Source organism: Psittacula echo (genome assembly GCF_963264785.1).
Source record: "Psittacula echo genome assembly, chromosome: 2".
NCBI classification, from domain to species: domain Eukaryota; kingdom Metazoa; phylum Chordata; class Aves; order Psittaciformes; family Psittacidae; genus Psittacula; species Psittacula echo.
This window is the reverse complement of record NC_137737.1, coordinates 15,416,136-15,436,670: the sequence shown is the minus strand read 5'-3', so window position 1 is coordinate 15,436,670 and position 20,535 is coordinate 15,416,136. Positions and strand designations below refer to the sequence as shown.

General features: G+C 40.9%; 1 protein-coding gene across 1 annotated transcript; it reads right to left on the bottom strand.

Moving 5' to 3' along the window:
* Positions 1–1,424: 1,424 nt before the first annotated feature.
* GPNMB (glycoprotein nmb) lies at positions 1,425–17,784 on the bottom strand (the record flags this gene model as incomplete). Its single annotated transcript, XM_080611427.1, has 11 exons — positions 1,425–1,578; positions 2,352–2,439; positions 4,868–5,073; positions 6,167–6,269; positions 6,990–7,112; positions 8,534–8,842; positions 9,299–9,457; positions 10,533–10,712; positions 11,974–12,117; positions 12,821–12,970; positions 17,715–17,784. 11 exons carry the CDS (start codon positions 17,782–17,784, stop codon positions 1,425–1,427), a joined length of 1,686 nt encoding a protein of 561 aa, XP_080467553.1.
* Positions 17,785–20,535: the final 2,751 nt, after the last annotated feature.

Sequence of the window (20,535 nt, the reverse complement as noted above, 5' to 3'; positions counted from 1 at the left end):
TTCATCATCTCAGTAAACCTTATTAGCAGCATCTTCCCCTCTACAAGTAAGATGCTCTTCTTTTCTTATCATTCAGTAATCCAGCCTTCAGCAGTTTCCTTCTGGTCTTGCACAGTGAAATGTCACAATGCAGAATGATGAGCATGTATGGGTAGAAGACCAGATTACTTGGGAAATCCCTCAACATGAGTTTTCTTAACTCAGAACTGCAGCTAGAGTGAAGGCACATTGGTTTTGCAGAAGTTTACACTTCCTAAGCTTTTTGCATCATGCAAAAGCAGAAACTGGAGTGTAGTGTTTTGTTTATATTGGGGTTTTCGTTTATTTAAGTGATTGAAGACAGAGGAGAGAGAAGACAGGAGAGAGAGAAATTAAAAGAGAAGGGGAAAAGGGAATTGGATGCTTCCCCTTCCTGCTAGAATCCTCATTCTGCTGACCTTTGTACATGGAGCACATACCTGCCCTCTGGGGAACAGCAGTGCCAGTTCGGTGTCTCAAGGCCAACAGAAGCAAAGAAACAAAAGGCAGCATCAGCAATTGCATCTAAGGATCATACATGGGACTCAGAGTACAAGTTAAAACAGGGAGAGCCCAGCACATGGGCCTCATCTTGTTGCTTGAGTATGTGTGGTCTAGTTTATAGTGAGATTTGTGCACTGGTAGACATGTCCATTAGGAAACTAAATGTGTCCAGCCCTATTTTCTGGCACTGAGGCCAACTGGCATGTAATGGGCTCCATCCATGCTGTTGAACCCTGCAAAACAGGGTGGTTGCTGCCAAACTCCTGGTGGGGTACAGTGCCTCTGGTGGTTCCCAGAATCTGGGGTTTGCTTGGTGGGGAGCTAGCTCACATGGAGCAAGACTATGCTAGGACCTCCTAAACAGTGTAACAGTGTCAGCAGTTCAGTGGCAATGCCTGGGAATAGGCCATGGCACGTTTCATTCCACAGGCATAACACATCCTTGCCCCCTGTGTCTGTTTTAATATTTCTTTCTAGCAAAGGCATGAATCCTGCTAAGGCAGTCAGCAGCTCTAAGAGACTGTCTGTTTAAGAAGTAACTATTTACAAGGTTGGATTGTTTGTTTAATTAGCCCATTTTTCCCATCTCCAGATTGTGGATCTGATCACTTTTGCAGCTAATTAACCTAGAAGTAAGAAAACCTAGATAAAGGGTATGGGATGATTCAGAACACTATATCCTAGATCACAAGCAAGAACAGCAAGTGCTCAAAACTATATCCTTGTTTTCTGCAAAGGACTATTTTAGTGTTTCTAATTGCACCAAGCCCCAAAAAGTTAACATTCCATCTATATGTGCTTTCACCTTACCCCTGGTTTTTTAATAACAATAAGAAAAACCCATCAAAGTACAGTTCAGGTATGAGTTCTATATGTAACCTAACCAGTGTTAGACTAAAGGCTTAAACAATGCCTGCTTTGCTTTTCAGCAGAGGATTTTTCTCAGTGCTACTAGGGAAGAAAATTGCTTTGAAATTGCTGAAGTAAGCAGCTAGTCCCTCATGGTTGTCTGCTTGTCCTGTGCTTCTCTCAATAGGCTTGTATTGCTTGTACCTCCTGCAACGAATGCACAGTTAGTTGCTGAAAGATGTTTAAATGAAAATCCACATTTAGCATGCGGCCAATGTATAAGAGAATCATGTATTCATGACAGACATATTCTCTCTCCTCCTTCCCTTTTCAGCCCCATCTAATGGTTAACAGTCAGCAGTGGTGACTAAGGCTTGGTTAATGAGAAGGCTCTGTTGCTCTGTGGAGGTGTTTCTTTCTCACCATTGACTGCAAAGGGTGAATCTTGGTGCAGTCATAGTTTCATGAGAAACATCCAGGCTCATAATGCAGGAACATGTGCTTTTGTTAACTACTTTCCTGGCATGCCCAGCACCCTTTCCCCAAAGAATCTTTCAATTTAATGGAGAATTTTGATGATTAGTTCTTGGTCTGTCAGTCATTAACAAAGACTTCTTCTAAGAGTTTTAGAGCTAAATTAGACTTCTGTTTGCTAGGTCTTGCTGCATATATGCATCACATCATGCAGTTTGAGTTTGCTTGTTGCTTACATGCAGTTCCCAGGCCTCCTAGTATTACTGTTTGTGCTTATAAGCACAATGTAATTTCCTGTGGAAGTCTTGAACATTTGCATATTTTCCAATGGTTTTGTGGCTTAATCCTGTAATCTCATTTTCTTGAATATTTACCATAATATTTGTGAATCACAATAAAAAAGAAACAAGAATATAGCTAATGCAAATTTGTTAGTTTTGTTAATTTAAACTAGTATTTTTGACAGTTGCTTGAACTGTTTTTAACATCAGAAACTAGCAACTTACTTGTAAAGGACAAAAGCCCCAATGGTGGCCAATACTGCCAGCACACCAAGGAAGATAAAGACACCTTCTGTTTTTCCTGATGATGATCCTAGAGTTCAGAAAGTAGTTTGATTAAAAACAAGCCTGTTTTTTACAGTGAAATAAGTCAAAGTGATGTTTTCTTTACAAAATCTGATTGCTGTACAGACTGAAGTACACTTAATACTTCTAATATGCCAAACATTGGAGGTCAGTGACTTTGGCAGGAGGTGGTGCTTTCACAGCCTAATTGGTTTAATTCTGAGTTCCACCAGTGTGAGTTAGGCTTTGCCAGTGAGTTAGGCTTTTCCCATATGAGTTGAGACACATGGCTGCCCTTCCAGCATGGAAGATAATGAAGAGTCTTGCTGGCACCCCACAAGGTGAGGCTAATTTGTTCCTTACCAGTGCTATGCTAGGGAAACATTTACACTGAGAATATGGGAGATGCAGTCTTTTCATGAGCTTTAATGTTAGAATCAGCTTCAGTTTTCTCTTGGAGGTGATGACCAGGGGAAAGGGAATAAGAAAGGGGTTTCTTAAATGTTACTGTTTGTTGCAGTCCTATATGCTAAGATGGCAGAGTGTGGCTGAGAGCCTTATGGACTTAAGCTTATTTACCTTATCCAAGAGCTGAGGGCTCTGCTTTCTTAAAGTGCTCATTTCAGGAACTGAACTTAGAACTCTGCCAGTTATTGAAGTCTGCTTTCTGATTTGCCATCAACCATTTCACCCACATCTACTCCTAATTGCATCATATCTAATGGAAGAAGCCAAATCATTACAAGTATTTTTTAAGTTCTGCTAAATATCTTAGTTTTCCAGTCCGCAGACTGTACCTTTATTGAATTTACACACACTGAGACACATCTTGGTCCTCATATTAACAACAGTGTTTATACAATGGAGTATCCTAGAGGTGCATGTCAGCTTCCCTTTTCAGTTATTAATTTATAATTGCTGTTTATTAAAATCAAGATATCAAATCAGGTTTACCATTTACTTGGTACATGTGCCTCATGTATTTCCCAGTTTGTTGATACAATTCTTTGTGAAGTCTTGACTTCATTCCTGGTTTACACAGTATTTTAGCTGAGAGTTTGACGAAAGGAATTTACCTTTATTAATAAGGTAGGTTCTTGGACTAGTTTTCAAAGCAACACATACTGATGGGATGGGTCTAAATCATAGAACTTCAACTCATTCAATAGCAGCTTAAGCAAGTTAAGTGCGGATGTTTTGTGCAATGCCTGTGTAACCCAGGCACAGTCATGCCAAATTTCAAGGGCCAGATGTTTAGGCACCAAATACTCAAGCACCAGATAATGGGATTTCCAGAAATTCATAAATACTTGCTTTCTCTTGAACTGAGTGGAAAATTGTGGCACATGAGAAATGTTTGCAAACATTAGATGGGCTCCCTCAGAAGATGGCTCAAATCAGCAACCTCTCATAGATCCTAATTCTGCTTTGACTATAGCGGAAGCCCCAAAGTGCAACTTAGCTGTGCCTTCTGGAGGAAACCTAAGAAAACCAGCCTTGTTAGGCTAAAGTTAGCTTCTGTGAATACAGTTCTGAAAAATCCTGCTGCATGCTGATTGTCATCTGTAGGAGCTGGAATGCATTTATAGGTCAGGCATTGTGCCTTAGTCATCACAAATTGATTTTGGTACAACTAAATTTATACCTAGATTAAATAAAATCAGCCAAAGCTACTGTGGCAAAGGGTCAGTTGCTTAGCTGATAGTTATTAAAGAGTTCGGAAGAGTCACTAGGACATTGTAGTGGGAGGTCAGGAGGGGAATGGAATGTGAGCAGAGAGACAGCATGATCATTTAGACTTCTGACTGAGGCTGAGTTTAATACCTGGTTCTGTTAAAGACTGCTTGGATAATCATGAGCAAGACATAGTGATACTCATCCAGCCAAAGGGAAACCTCCTGTTCTGAAATAGTTATCGTGGACAAATTGTACACAGTCTTCCCAGAACCTGATTCATCTTTTCCTCATGTAGAAATAGAAACCTGGTCAAGGTTAATGGGCTACACAGAGGACTCAAGGCAGCCAGCTCAGCTACAGACTGACTCCGTCTCAAGTGAGCTGAATTCCTCGCTGTTTCTCTTATTTCTCCATGTGTGGAGTAGGCTGGCTGGCGTGCCCCTACCTGCTTTTCTGCTCAACAGAATTATTCTGTGGAAAAATAAGTTATGGCTTAAGAACTGTTTATAGTCTGTGATACTGAAGGATTTGTATAATTACTGTACTCACTGGATTGTAAACATCAGTGAAGCCAAGTTCTAGTATCTAAAATTCCCATAGGGAAATAACTGTGTCTTTATCTTTGCATGGACTCTCTCAAAAGCTGGTGCAGTCTCAGCTGAGGCCTCCAGGTATAATAAAACCCCCATATAAATTCCTGTGCTTTTTTCCCCTGTAGGGAAATAACCACGAGCAGAAGCTATTCACAGATGACCTGCATCTGCTCTGTGTGGACTCACCTCCATTTACAGAAATCAGCGCGCTGGTAAGAGCTTGACTTGTGTCATCCCCCAAGGTGATGTTTATACAGTATGTTCCAGGTTCCTCAAAAGCTCTCCTGATGGTGAGTAAGCATTCATCAGTGATGGTGATGGGGTCGCATACCACAGACTTGGACACCTGACATGTGGGGTCAGAAACTACTGTGCAGACATCTGTGGGGAGACTGGAATGGGAAGAGAGAGGAATACATTACATTCGTGGAATGACCTTAGCCCAGTTTATAGACACATTGCACTTATGCCCCAATTTTATGCTGGTGTATTTTTACTGAAATGAGTGGCACTATAGTGATTTAAGAGTGTTTTATTAAATATATTATGTATTTATTTTATACATACCTGTACATTGTATATATATACATATCTGTGGATTTTCTATAAAATGCATATATGCAATCTATAAAATCATAGAATCATAGAATAGTCAGGGTTGGAAAGGACCTTAAGATCATCAAGTTCCAACCCCCCTGCCATGGGCAGGGACACCCCACACTAAACCATGCCACCCAAGGCCTCATCCAGCCTGGCCTTGAACACCACCAGGGATGGAGCATTCACAGCCTCCCTGGGCAACGCATTCCAGTGCCTCACCACCCTCTCTGTTTGGTTTACATATCATTTAGCATTTTATGGAGATCATAGAATTACCTGCCTCAAATCAGCTTATAAAATCTGTTACCTTTAATACACAGAGAAAGGAATGCGGATTCTTATATATAGTATCATGTGCCAAAAAAGTAAACGCTAACTTATGAGTGGTTAATTGTTATCCAGTTGCATTACCAAGATGATTCTTGTACTTCTCAGTCCTCTCAAAAATAATCCCCTTCTAGAAGCTAGGAATATTAGTGCAACGTTTTCCTATCCAAGAAATTGCTTGGACACATCCACTTACTCTAAGTGTCAAAAAATCATAGACAGAAAGAAAGAGTTTCCTTCCAATTTCAGTAGACTGCTTCCCATTTTCCAGTAAGTGCTGAAATCTTGTCTTGGCCAGGAAAACACAGAATTGTTTCTCTCTGCTATCTAGTTCAGGGTTTTTTTACTGAGGTTTGACATTTGTTCTGAATCCTAAGAGCCTGGCAGTAAACCCTGTTGTCATAGTTTACAAATGAGACTTGCATTATCTTTAGTTCCAGTCAAGAAATAGAAATACTGCAGTTCCCAGCTTTTGTTCATGCAGCTGTATCTAAGCACAGGCTGTGTTCCAGCACCTAATTAAAGAGGGAAAACTGACAGTTTCATTCACACACTTACCTCCCTTGGCAGGTAACAACAAAGTCAACCAGTGAGTTTTCAGCTTGACTTTCTCTCATCTGGATGCTCATCATCTGTACAATATTTACCTCAAGGATTCCCTCTGGGAGAGGAAACAGATGTCAGTGGTAGAACACATGACAAGCTCTGAAGTGTGTATGTACAGAACCTCAAGTGTTTGGCTGATACTTGGTTCAGGTCTTGTTTTCCATAGATTTCTCCCTCACTTAGTACTCCTCTTGAGCAGTTTGAAAGCTGAGAGATTTTCCAGTGCTTTCCCTTTGGGGCTGTTGCTTTCTGCTCTATTTTATTTTTCCATTATTATTATTTAGTTATTTGTTTTACTGAGCCACTACCCTGCACCACTACCTGTGACTTTTGTTCATGCCAAGGTCAATTCAACCTTATGTGACTCCCGCCAGGCTAGTATTTTCAGGTGTGGCAGGTTCAGAGGCTGATTATATAGAAAGTAGTGGTATGGTGCACATCCCCACCAGCTGTTTTCCAGCCTGAGTGCCTGGAAACACCATATGTAGCATAGAGGGAGCCATCAGCAGGCATCCAGACCAGTGCCCTGGCCTCGCATCTCTGAAATCAAGGATCTATAATCTCTGCCATTAGGTCTTGGCAGAGCGTGTAAAGAAACCAAAGTCAGCCAGTTAGCTGTCTGTATATTAATCTCTTAAAATGTCAGCTACATCCAGAGAAGGATCTTATTGTTGGTCTTGCGTATTTGATAAAATTGAGCCTAAATAAATATTATCTCTACCATATATTGTTGTTAACCCCATTCTTCTGTTCAGGTGTTGACTCACATCCTTACCTACGACAGAGATATCACTTCTGTAGTATCCATTTCTGTAAATATGGCAACCTTCATCTGGATTATCTTCCATTGACTCAACAGAGGTAGAATTGTCTGCATTAGAAGCTGCTCCAGCCATTACTGTTGAGTTGAAGGAGAAAGAATAGATGCAAGGCTTTAGAACAAGTTCTACTTAGAGGTATTCTGAGCATGGCTATATGTCTCAACTGTATTCATTACCTAGGTCATTAGTCACTTTGGTTTGCAGCTGTGCATTCATGTGTGTATCTGTATGGGATCATGGTAATCAGCCTTAAAGAAAACACAGGTGCCCAGCTGTAGAACCCTGAGGTAGCCAGGGTAGCCTCACTCTAAAAGCCACCTTGCTAGTGAGCCATCTCTGTGAAGTAAAAGTGAGACTGCAAGATTTGATATAATTAAACTCTTCTTTAAAATTCCCAAATCAATTATAGAAGAAATCCAAAGGCCTTTAAAGGGTTTAAAATGCTCTTTTTAAAAGAAGGTATTTGCTCATTGCTCCACATTACATCTAGTGGAAAAATGAAGAGGGGAAGTGGTGAAAATTATATCTTTCGATTCATTTTTCATTCTCACTCAGCATTTTGGTAAAAGCACATGTTAAAATTCTGAAATTTGAAAAATATAGCCACATTTACAGTTGAATAGTCTTATAACTACCCAGGCCGAATCTGCAGGCCTTTTGCAAACCTTAAAACCACTGAGATGATAAACCAATGCTGAACATAACGCAAGTTATTTTGAAATGTGATAGTGCATACATTTAAAGTGGAAAAGCCGTTCTGGGATAATGCTACATGGAAGTCCCATTTTTTGGAATATGAATAAGTTTATTTTCTAGTTTAATCCAATCTCATTTAGTTTCGGGTGGATGTTAATACAAACCAGAAAGGAACTGGTTAGAAGAGTGTTCTGAAATACCTTTCTCACTTAAAATTTACATCTTACATCAGAGGATGACTCTGAGTAGGCAAGGCTAAAACCACTAGACCTGATGTGGTAGAGGGTATAAAAACAAATCTATATGTACTGCATGTCCACATGAAGACCTTATATGCTGTCACTGTGGTGGTAGAACTGGATGTGTCAAGTGTTAAATGTGTGATGCCTACCGTAGAATCTTAGAAGAGTTTTGTAGAATCATTGAATGGTTTGGGTTGGAAAAGACCTTAAGATTATCCAGTTCCAACCCCCCTGCCATGGGCAGGTATACCTCACACTAGGCCATGTCACCCAAGGTTCTATCCAACCTGGCCTTGAACGCTTACAGGGATGGAGCATTTACCACTTCTTTGGGCAACCTGTTCCAGTGCCAATCGTTTCTCAGCCTTTCAGCTAAGATTAAGTGTAGTGTAGAGTTTATGCTTGTTGGTTCTGTCTCTAAACCAATTTATAGAGGGTTTGCAGAGCTTTGCAGCTCTTTCATTGATGACAGTAAAACTTCTAATGATATGAACCTAAAATATCAGAATTTAGAGTTTTAGCATAACTTTGAATATCATTGCTGTTCAATAAACTCTTACCTGCTGAGGTGGGCAGTGGTGCAGTGGGTGTCACTGGCTTACAAGGTACAGGTATGATGGCTTGGACAGTTAAATTTGGAGTGAAGTTTCCTTGCAGAGTATAGGTGTGAGACACCACAGGACTGCTGGCTACAAATAAGCCACTTCCATCTCCAAAGTTCCACTTGTAAGAGATGGCAGAATTATTAAGATAGTAGCTGGGATCATGGATCCTCACATCAAATGTGATTGGCGAGTCTTTGATAAAAATGGAGTCTGAGATGTTGCGGTCATGTTTTTGGAACATACTCACAGATACTGGAATTTTGTCTGGAGTGGGGGAAAAAAAGGAAGTAAATAATTAAAGCATACGTACCTGGCTGCAAACAACAAACAGCAGCAAAGTGCCTGAACAGCAACAGTCAGAATGTGAGACATGAATATATTTAACATGGGTTTCTACTTTAATTCGGTTTATTGATCTGAGGAGAGAATGTCAGTAGGAAACAGTTACCCAGAAACAAATGAGGAATCCCAGGGATCTGTGGAAGATTGCATTTCCTCTCATAAATAATTTTTCATTACAAAGTAGAGGTGTCACAACTGAGCTAGATACAAAGACCAATTACACTACTCAAGGCAATTTAACAGAGATTCCACTTTCATATTAAAAACCTTTCTCAGGCCACTGTCTTCTTTTTGTGCCAGATAATGCTTGTGCTGAATTCTTTTAACACCTAAACAATACCCCCAATATTTTATTACAGTTTATTCTGGCACACTCACCTGTCACAACATAAATGGCACTTGCTCTTGCAATTGGAACATACGATGAGTGCCCTCTCCTGTAAATGGATACTGCCATCACATGTTTGCCAAGAGTGATATTTGCCGTGTTGACTGAAAACATTGCTGAAGATCGTCCAGTTCTCTGATAGTACTGACCTGAAACACAACATGAAGTTTTCTCCTTCAGCCAAGCTACAAGTTGTTTTAAGAGAAACAGTACCTCCGTGAATCTTGGATTGTCTAACACAAAATGAATAGTTTAGAATTGTGTTTCAGTTACTTGGCAGGTGGGTTTTGGAGGACTGAATACTTTTACAATGTGTTTACTCCCATTATTTATGTGGGTTTTTTTAAGGTGTCAGAAAGATGCCCCAAATTTCACTAATCTAAGAAAAATTAGCACCTGCATCTTTCCAAAGCAATTTTGTTACATTAAGTCATTAGGATTATGTAGTGGATGTTGTTACCTCTTAGGCACTTTAAGTGATCTTGTGTTTGCACTTTCAGTGTAGCAAGAAGATATAATACCTCTTTCTTCATACCCTAGAGCCCTTTGTGTACATTTGCTTATTTGTCTTTGTAACAGCTCTTGAGGTAGGTATTACCTCTACCTAAAATTTGGGACATTATTATTGTTACTACTTGTGCTGATACTCATGATAGTACTGATTTAGCCAAGCTAACTTAGGATACTAAGATTTAGTATGTAGCCAATGGCAGGAATAGCCCAACAGTTACATTCTCAGGAGTTGGAAACACTGAAAATTGGCATCTGCAACCAGATCAGTACCACACAGTCAGTGGCGGTTTTCACCTACCCAGAGGCAAGAAGTGCTGCACCATTTAACCAATCTGAAGATACACAATGCTATGGTCTCCTTAAAGCTAAGGATTTGAAGTGGCAGTGAGTGGTCAACAAATCATCTGACTGACCTGCTGAGACCCTCTGTTTTCCTAGAAAAGGATCTTTGGGTACTACTGAAATTCCTTTTCTTCAGTGGTAGTACTGTGAATGCAGATTTAAAGAGAATCTCCTGGTAATCCATGATTTCCAGACCAAGCAGCTGACAGCCTCTCTGGAAAGTGGTGAATGAATTTGGGATCTCCACTTGAGTGTGAAATCCTTTTTAAAGGACTTCTAATAACATACTTGACAAATGAGCTACAGAATACAGAATGAATATAAGCTTTGCAGAGTCAGCCAAACCAAGGGATGTGTTAGGGTACTAACCAAACGTGTGAAACACGTAGACAAAGTTCCTTCTCCTCCAGCCAGGATAATGAGGGAAAGGTCTCCCATCTGGGAATACATTATGGCTGTGGTTGCTTGTGCAGTTTTCCCAGCCACAGTTGTCAATCCATTCAGTCCAGTTGTAGACATAGACTTGCTGATCCTGGGAAACTGGAAAATCTAAGTGTAGAAATAGGACATGAGAAGTGTGCAGAAAGGCAGGGAGCAGGAGGTGGACACTCCAGTTTATGGCACTTACTGCACTTAAGCAACAGGTTTTAAACATTCAGTGTTTCTAAAGTTGTGCTTTGTTTTTTGATGTAAACACATCATTATTCTGGCTTGGCATTATTTTATTTAGAAGCTTAAAAAACTTTAATGTCGCATGGGCCAGATAGTTTGAAATTCCTTGCCCAAAACTTGCTGTTGACTACACAGGATGCTACCGTTTTACTAGAGTTAATGGGGCTACCTGAACCTTTGGCAAGCAGAATCTAAAATGGTGAAAAGCAATAGCAGCCGCGGAAGTGCTGTGAGGAAGTGATTTTGTTTTGCTAGAAAAGTTTTCTATGGCACCTTTAAATAACTCAGACATGACTTTCAGTTCCTTTCTTAATCAGGAGAAGGCAGTTTCTTTCCTCAAACAGCACAACAGATCTGAAGTAGAGAATGGATGTCAGCTGTTAACAAAACATTAGGCAATCAAAAAGTAGAACTCAGGCTGACAAAAAAAGTTGCTGACATGCCTTGAAATGGAAACTATTTTGATCTGTAAAACAATTTGTTGAACATTTATGAATTCAGAGGAGGAAAAGTGCAGCAGCCTGCTCTGCTCTAGATCCAGAAGCGTCAAACATTGGGATTATGATAGTTTTTTTGCTCTGTGTGATGGTAAATAACCTGAAAAAGGTGATTCTCTGATGAAAAGATTGCTTGAATTTTAAATTCTGTATTTTTGTCTTTGTTTTTGAATCTTAAAATGTGGGAATGTGAGATTTACTCTTTCCTGAGGGTTTTTCAAGATGCAGATAATGGTTAGTGTGTTCTACAATTCCCAACTGGGAAAAATAAATAAATCAGCTGTATAAATTGACAGCTTTATAAATTTCAGAGAACACAGTGTGACTGTGCAACCTTGTGACTGAGTTGAAGAGCAGTTAACAGCTTTGTTAGGGAGCAAAATTGGTATCACTGGTTTGTGAAGACAAATCTTCAATTAGTTGTCATTATATATAGTGGGTACAGAACAGTAAACATACCATAGCAATCTTTTGAGGAGAGAAGCTGGTGTGGCACAGGTTAGACACAAGTGTAGTTACCAGTTAAAAGTGACATGGCATGTCACAGTGTATACCTGTGATGTTTTCAAGGATTCATGACCTGTTCACATCAGCAGCAAAGTCAGACACATGCACAGTGCAGGGAGATTGCAGTTACCTACCCTGGGTACAGTTTCTCTCATATACTATGTTGCCATGATTATCTTCTTTCTGGCACTTGGGAAACTGGAGAGTCACAACAAAAGTCACGTTGGATCCTACCAGTGCTGGGCTGTCAGTGTCCAATTTGACTGTTACCCGTCCGCCTGTAGAAAAGAAAATTGGTCTTCGCTGCAGTAAAAGATGCATCACAGCAGCAGCTACCTTCAGCTGTGCGCAATTTACATTAGAAAAGCTTTATTGCATCCTCTGTTTCTAAGGGGGTTTGTGCTTCTAAGTCACTTGCACTCTTATCTGAACCCCAACTTAGAACAATCAGAGGGACTCACCATGTCTGTTCACATTACTTAGTGGTCTGTCACCAGTTTCCTTCTGACAGCTAAGAATATGGGGTTTTATCCATGGGGGTCAAAGGAGAATATTTTTGTTTCTCTCCAGAGACACAGCCTTTAGACCTCAGCTCAAACCAGGTGATGATGAACAGGGTCTTCGTCAAAGTCATCAAGCTAAAGCTCACAATGCCCTACCAAGGTAGCAGTTGAAGCTACCGGTCCTCTAGGGCATATTTCAAGTAATGGATTGTCCTAGAGCCATCAATACTTCATAAATATTAATGTCTGGGCTATGAGTCATGGGAAGTCATTTCCTGTAATACTGTACAACTCACTGTACTGCTTCCTCAGAAAATGCCCTGGGAATGGTATCAAAGCCAGTTGTCTCTAATCTGCTATTCCTTGCAGCAGTGATGGATACTGCCCCAATGAAAAAGCACTATAGCACCTGCCCACTTCAGTGAGGTGGATTTTCTGGCCAATTTTCTGTGTCTTTGAAATGCATATGTGCAATCACCTTTCCAGCAGTCCTTCCATCTGGGATCTCCTTCTTTCCAGAAAGGATAAAGCTTTTCATTCCATTTATTTTGATCACTAGACCAGCCTTGTAGCTTCCTGTAGGATGTGACAGTAGAAGTACTTCCCTGGCTCAGCACATCTTGAAATCCTGGAGAGAGAAATGAACATGCCATGTAATAGCATTTTCCCTACCACTCTAAAAGGCATTGCTCTTATGCTGAACAGCTTTCATATAATGACTATAGTCTTGTTCTGATTAGAAAACTCTTCACCAGTAGAAAGTTACAGAGTTTTATCATTGCAGCTATAAATATATCAACTATAACCAACATAAAGACAATTCTGCCATTGTCAGACTGACACGTTTTTACTTGCACTATTGCAAGCTTTCCAGAGAAAGAATAAAAAAGTCTAAAATGTTTTGACTGTATCAGAGCAATTGCTTGTATGAATGGACATAACCCTGCAACAATCAGGCTGGTTGTACAGATATTGCTTGATTGCTGATGGCTTTGTGCTTGCCTGGTAATGATATGAGTAAAATGCTAACAGGATAAATTCACTCAGTATCTGAGTTATGCTCTAGTGGAAATTATGCCAGGAATTAACTTTGACCCAGTGAAGCTGCTTTGGTGAGTTGGCTGGCTGGTTGGTTGGGTGGGAGGGGTGGAATCAATTGTAACAGAAGCTGGTATTCCCAGAAAAGGAAATTTAGAGCTGAATAGTAAATTCAATGTGTTTATAATACAACAACAAAAACATATTAACTTTATGCCTATTACTTTAAAATGGCTCAGATATTAAATCACTTTAATAGCCTCTTTCTTCTCATATTACTACAAATGACGGACTCAAGCTTTTCCCAGGCCTTCTAGGATCCCTTTTTCTGTGACAAAGTACACATAATGAAAAGCAAAGTAAATAGCCAAGTAACCTGTTGGAACATGTCAACAACTATAGGATGCCATAAAAAGATGTTCCTAAGTAGGCTCATAGGCAGAGTCCCATAAATGCCTGGAGGCTTTAAACAACTCTGTCATGTTAATCAAGTAACTGCTGGGTGTGCCATTCAGTCACAACATCAAGGGATTTCTGCTTTTCATGGCTTCGTTTTAAAGGCAGCTGATGCTGAATGCTTCTGAGGTTTATACCCAAGTACAACAAAGAGCTGGATCACTTCAAGGAAAATGCAGAGACCTGTAAGAAGGGCAAGGATATCCCTGTGCGCTGTGACATAACTGGCTGTGCTGGAATTCCTCCGAGTTTTGGGAAGGGCACAGGGCAGGTGTAGCCAGTCTAAGCACAATCTTTATGGGCATGTGACTCCTAATTTTACTGCGAGGGAGAACCAGAGAAACAGCACTGCAGAGGAGCTGCTTCCTCTTGATGTTTCATTGCCCAGTGAAATTTCTGCTGGGCAGGAAGGACACCCCTTGGCCAGTCCCATCTCAGTGGTCACTCTGAACTGATGCTGGTAGCTCTCTCCCCCAGGACCAAAAGGTTCAAGGAAGAGAACAGAATTTGCATGCAGACATACTCTCCCATGGTCTTTTGCCCTACAGGAACACTCCACAGTCTCACTTAAATCACTTGATCAAGTTTTTTTTAGGTCATTAAATTAATATGCCATCTTATTTGAAAGTAAGTGACTGGGGACTTTTCCTAATTTCTTTTTCCCATTCTCTTTGATTTTTATCTAAAATTTAATAAATAAAAATGGTTTGGCTTTGTCAAATCAAATAATTTCTGTCATTGTTTTCTTCCCAAATGCTTGATTCATCCACAAGAGCTGGAGCACTTTTAATTTTATAAATGCTTTTGATTTTGAATCTTCAACAACAAGCCTTGAATTCATAAGTCATTTTCTTGTCCAGCTTTGGTAATAATTGTGGCCACTGCTCCTAAATCACAAGCTCCTCAGGCATTTCTGTGCCTCCCTGATGTGCTTTGTTTATTTCAATCGAATATAAAACATTTTACAAGCTTCAGGACAAGACAATGACATTTTTTCAGATGAGCAAAGGCTTCAGCACTGGTTTCTCTAACACATGGAACTGAAGATTTTCAGTTGCTGAATTTAAAGGATGAAAGGCTTTAATGTATTTCTCCTTTAACAATGAAAACCACTCAAGAACAGATGTTGGTCATAACCAAAATTAGAGCAATTCACTTCAAAATAGACAGACTAATATTACACTCAAAGGAACTGATTACTAGAATAGTTTTGGTGAGGTGATCATAGGAGAAAGATCTTTCTTACACTCTGATTGACTTTTTTCCTTCTCATTCTGGTTTTCATTCTGGTGAAAAATGTAGCAAAGACAAGAAGTTCAGCATTTCCTGTGGTAGTGTGTTCGCCATGACAAAGAGAACAAAACTAATGCTGTAACAACAGCAACAAAAAGATGACCCAGCTAAAGAGGTTGAAAGTGTATTACAAGTAAAAAGGCTGATATGGCCCAGCTAAGATGACAGAAAATAATGTGAGCTTTCTAAAGTTACGTAGAGAAACATAATAAAGCAGAACAGAAAAAAAAAAAAAGGAATTTGAGGAACAACTTAAAGACCATCAAACTTACTGATTATCTTTTTTTCAAATACAAAAGTAGTGGAGAGCTTGCCAGAAAGTCTGTAGGGGTAAAAGAAGACGTAGATACAAAAGGAGCATTCAGGGATAATACAGGGATAGCATGAAAGTCAAGTATATTAGTTTAAATTTTCATTCACAGTAGAGGAGTGTAAGAGGTTTTGGTGCTAGAATTTTCTTTGCAATGATGGAGAATCTCTGTCAAAATGAAGTGTTGGCACAAAAGAAAAATAAAATAATAGAGCAAACCAAAATAATGAAGAAGTTGGCTAGATAGGATGGCTCACAAAGTATGGACGTTATTCAAGAGTGAAATAAGTGAGCTATTAACCATAGCGTGTAACATCTTGTTTCAAAACTGCTTTAGTGGCCAAGAAACAAAAGTTGGCAAATGTGATGACAGTGTTTAAAAACTGTTTAAAAACACTTCCAGGGAAGATTTAGAGGATTACAAAAAGTTTGAGGCTCAAATTGGAGAAGCTTATAAAAACAGCAGTGAGGAACAGAATTAACAGATACAGTGCATTAATATGATATGCCATGACAGCAGTGCATTCCTCACAAATGTATTTGAATTACTCTGAAGGAGCCAGAGAGCATGGGAGCAGAGCTGACCTGCTTGTTATTGTCTGCTTGAGTTCCAGACAGCATTTGGTGAGGTCCCGCAGTAAAGGCACATAAAGGGTCTGTGTTACCATGGAGTAAGAATGAAGGAATTCATAGGAATAAATAATTGATTAAGATATATGAGCCAGAGGTTATGAATAAGTGTCCGGTTTTCCCAATTGCTGAAATAATTTTTAATGTTCATAATCTGGAAAACAGATTTAAGCTGCTGAAGAAAGCATCTGAAACTAGTAGAGAGGAGGACTTAAGAGGTTCAATGACTCAAGAATAAAGCTGTATGATATTCAGCATAGTTAAATGTAACTGACAGAATAAGGGGCCCTGAACTAGCTATTGCTACTCAGAAGCAAGATCTTGTAGCTTTACAGTTTTGAATGCAGTGCTCGTTGGCAGCTGTAAAACTAGGAAAAGGTTAGAGAACAAAGATGAAATTGTCATTACAGCATTGTAAAATTCCATGTATGTTCATGTCTTGAATATTGTACACTGCTCTGTTCTCTGCAGATCAAGCAGGGTATAAGGAAACTGAGAAAGTTCAGAGATAGGTGGTGAGGATGCTACAAAGGGTTAGAATTGTTTCTATATGAGGAACAGCTAAATAGACTGTGTCTTGAGCCTGGAGAAGGGGTGACAGAGCAGCATACAAAGCCAGAACAATGAACGCCATGGAGGCAGGAGCAATTTGTCACTATTTCTGGAAGTACAGAAGTTAAGGAGAATCAAATGAAACCAGCAGGTTACAGGTTCTAAGCACACAAAGGGTATTTCTTCACACAAGGCACAGTTAAGGTGTGAAATTTCTTGCTGGCAGCATATTGTGTGTGTGTCAAAAATTTACACAGTTGCAATCAAAACCCAAGTGCATGAATGGGTGGAAGAAAAGTCCAGGAAAAACTGCTAAATACAATGACTCTGCATCTGACAGAGGCACTTCTGGCGCTGGGAAAGTGGCCTGAGTAGATGCCAGTATATGCTTGCCTGGTTATACGTCTATTACTGTGTCCTGTTGGAAACAGGTACAAGGCTAGATGGATCCTGAGCTTTTAACTTCTTCAGTTTCCTTACTGTAGATTCTGTAATTTAAGCCTAAAATCCCATTTCTGGAATCCCAGCCCTGAACTCAGGAACTCAGCCTAAGACTTGAGTCAAGCTGAGAGTCCAGAAAGAAGCAAAGGACCAGCCCTGTGCCTGCTCACTGTAGCTTTAGGATTTAATTCCTTGACTGGGCTCCCCGAGTTTGGGGATCCACAGGTCAGGGCATCCCAGTGGGGAGCAGTGCCTCTGACCTGGCTTCTCCCAGCCACAGCTGAGCTGAGCAAACTGGGAGAAGTCCATTCTACATGTGCCCTTCTAGTCACACTTCAGATGGGGAGCTATTGCTAGAAATGTGTTGGAGTGAGCCAAGGCTTAGCTCCGGTAAGCGCTGTGTATCTGCGGAGCTCAGGGAATCAATAACTGAACATCTTGGAGTATTTTTCCAGCTCAAGTGACATTTCTACCCAGAGCCAGGCAACCCAAGTGGAGCTAGCTGTCACCTCCTGCTTCCCAAGCACACCTCCAGCAACCACTGCACCTGCACTGCACTTCACCACCATGGAGCAGCCATTCTTACTGCCCTAGCTCGGGACATTGAACCCGCAGGGGCAAGGAGAGGGAACAGGGTGAAGGAGGCACTCACGTGTGGCAGCAGCACACAGCACCGCTTCGGCGAGGAGAAGGAGTCCAAGGTGGCGGCAAGCATGGCTCATGGTGCTAGAGCCCTTGTGTTGGCTCAGGGGAGCAGGGAGCGCCCTGTGCCTGCACACGGTAACTCCTCCGGTCCCCACTGAGAAGTGAGAATGAAGTTTCCCCGCCGCTCTGCTCTCCGATTAAATGAAGGGCCCCAGGACTCATCATGTGATGGAATTAAGCAGAGATGCATGATTTTGTATTCGGCTTCCTTCGGCTCATGTGCTTATGACTCACTCCTTTTGCTTTCAGCATTCCCTGGGATTTCTGAGAGACCTGTTTGGAGCCACACCATTTACCTTGCAGGCATTTTTATACTGGTTTTGCACTATGATCAATTTTTGTACTTAATTTGTTTTTAAATTAGGAACACTTATTTCCAGAAATCCAAATTAACTCTTGCCCCAGCTTGATTTGTAAGCGTTACAGCAACAGCTCACTGCATTTGCTGGACCCATCGCTACTTAACCTTGTGTCTCTCCCCACATGCTGGGCAACAGCTGTAGACTAAATGGAGACTGGCCAATTCTAACACATCCCTGGCCTTGGCTCCTGATGAGAGCTGATTGTGAAGGAAAATGTTATTTAAACATTTAGTGGGCACATGCATGCACCATTTAACAACAGCTGCACAATACAATGTGTGAGGTGCGATCACAGACCATATGTAGTGATGGCCAGTCAATATCTAGCTCACAAGTTGCTATGACCTACACATGGACGAGTACTTCATTGTATATACTTCATGGTGTGCTGAGATTACAGGAAAAACAGACTTTGCTGCCCAAGCTAGTAACAAGGTACAACCAATGGCTCCAGACGAATAGCATAATACAGGCAGATTTGCAAACACTACACTTAATGGCTCAAATTCAGGTTCCCCATGCTTCACCAGCCCAGATGTTCTCTTGCAGGCGGTGCAGCAACTCAATTTTGTGCAGCCCTGGCAACCTTGTGAGGTTTCTTCTGTTTGCAGCAAAGAACAAGCTTTGGTGAGACAACATGGCACGGAAACAAGTATGGAGTTCAGTAGTGTTTTCAGTGATGCCAAAATATAGCACTGGCAAGTGAGGCATTGGCTAGCCAGAAACCAACAAGTTGGGCAACACTAAAACAGTTTTGTTTTGGGCAGGGCCAGTGGAAGTCTCTAAGTCCAAGTCACAACACAATGAAGACATTGCCCAGTGGAAGGTTTCAGAACTGAGACTACTCACTATTTTTAGGTTTATTTGTTCTTAGTTCCTTCCATTTTTCTAGAATTTGCTATTAATTAGCTGGTTTTGTCACTACCCAGAGCACCCCTGTTGCGGAAAGGAGTCAGTCGGAGATCAATGTGATCAGACAAAGCCATTTATTATCGAAAACTAACTCTTCATGTACTATTTCTTAACGTTGTTTGCACTAACTTGGCCCATTGTGATTGGATACATATCTGTGAGGCCCTTAATAACTAACATATAATTGGTTAAGCACAGGTGTGAGAACCTGACCTTCAAAGTTTTCCAACAGTCCTCAGTTTAGCAACTCAGTAAATTCCAGCTCCTTCTTATCTTGCTGGGGTTCTCACTCCCAGCGTTTCGCTCCCATCCTCCTTCATCTTTTGTTGTTCCTTGGTTCATGTCGACCTCCACGTAGGCACTTGCTGATCTGGGCACATGGCCGTTCTTTGCCAGAAAATCATCCACACACGCCAGCCAGCATTTCTCTCAGTAACTCCAGCTCTGATGTACACTCCTGTGCATCTTACATACATAGGCTCTGTGCTTCAGCACCCTCCTGGCTGGAGCCAGTCTTCCCTCATCTGCCAGCCAAGGAAAAGGGTGAAGGCAATAGCCTTAGGGATACCAGGCTTGTTTGAACTAAGTCCTCATTATCTGGCAGAAAGGGGAGGGAGCATAAATCAAAGTGTGTGACTGATTATGCAAAAAAAATGAGTGCAGCATCCTCATGTGATTGTTGCTTTTTTTGTTGTTATTCAATCAACTGCATTCCCAGTTGACATGTCAGGTTTCTAAACCATTCACAATTATTTTTTAAACGATGTAGGACATTAACTTCTTGCACTCCTTTGTTTCCGGGTTGTTGATCCTAGAAGCAAAAAGTGACCTTCAAACAGTGTGCTTCAGCACTAGAGGCCTGATCCAAAGCCTGCTGTAGAGAAAGGAGGTTTGAATGCCCATTCCCAACGGAGTTTTGAGGACCTCCAGAGAAAAACTGCTCACAACAAATGCCTGTTAATTAAAAACAAAAAGATTATCAGCCTAAAACCAATAATGTTGGTTAGGATGGAATTCTTCACCATGTCATTTGATACATGAAATTGTTACAGGAAGCACTGAGTGACACTCTCAATAAGGGCCAGCTGGTGGAAATTACTAAACATGTTGTAAATAGAGTTTGGGGGCACTGAGGATCAGGCCTGTGGTTAGAGGAATCGAAACCTAACCTGGCTGGGGTAATGATTAAAAGGTGGCCTTGCTATGACGCTCCTGTCCTTCCCTTCTCCCTCCTCAGCTTTAGTCTGCGCCTTAGACTACACATTCCTGGAGGGCTGACACAGGAAATGGTTGGATTCGCTTTTGCTGTGGCTGCAGCAGACACTGTCAGCAAGAAAAGCGGGGAGGAGAATGCCATATAAGAAGGGAAGAAAGAGGAAGGAGAAACAGAGGTGTAAAAGGAGTGAAGAGAAGAACAAAAAAGCCAAGGAAAAGTATGAGAAGGGAAGGCTGAAAAAAATGAGCTGATTTCTCCAAGTGTCTCAGCCACAGCTA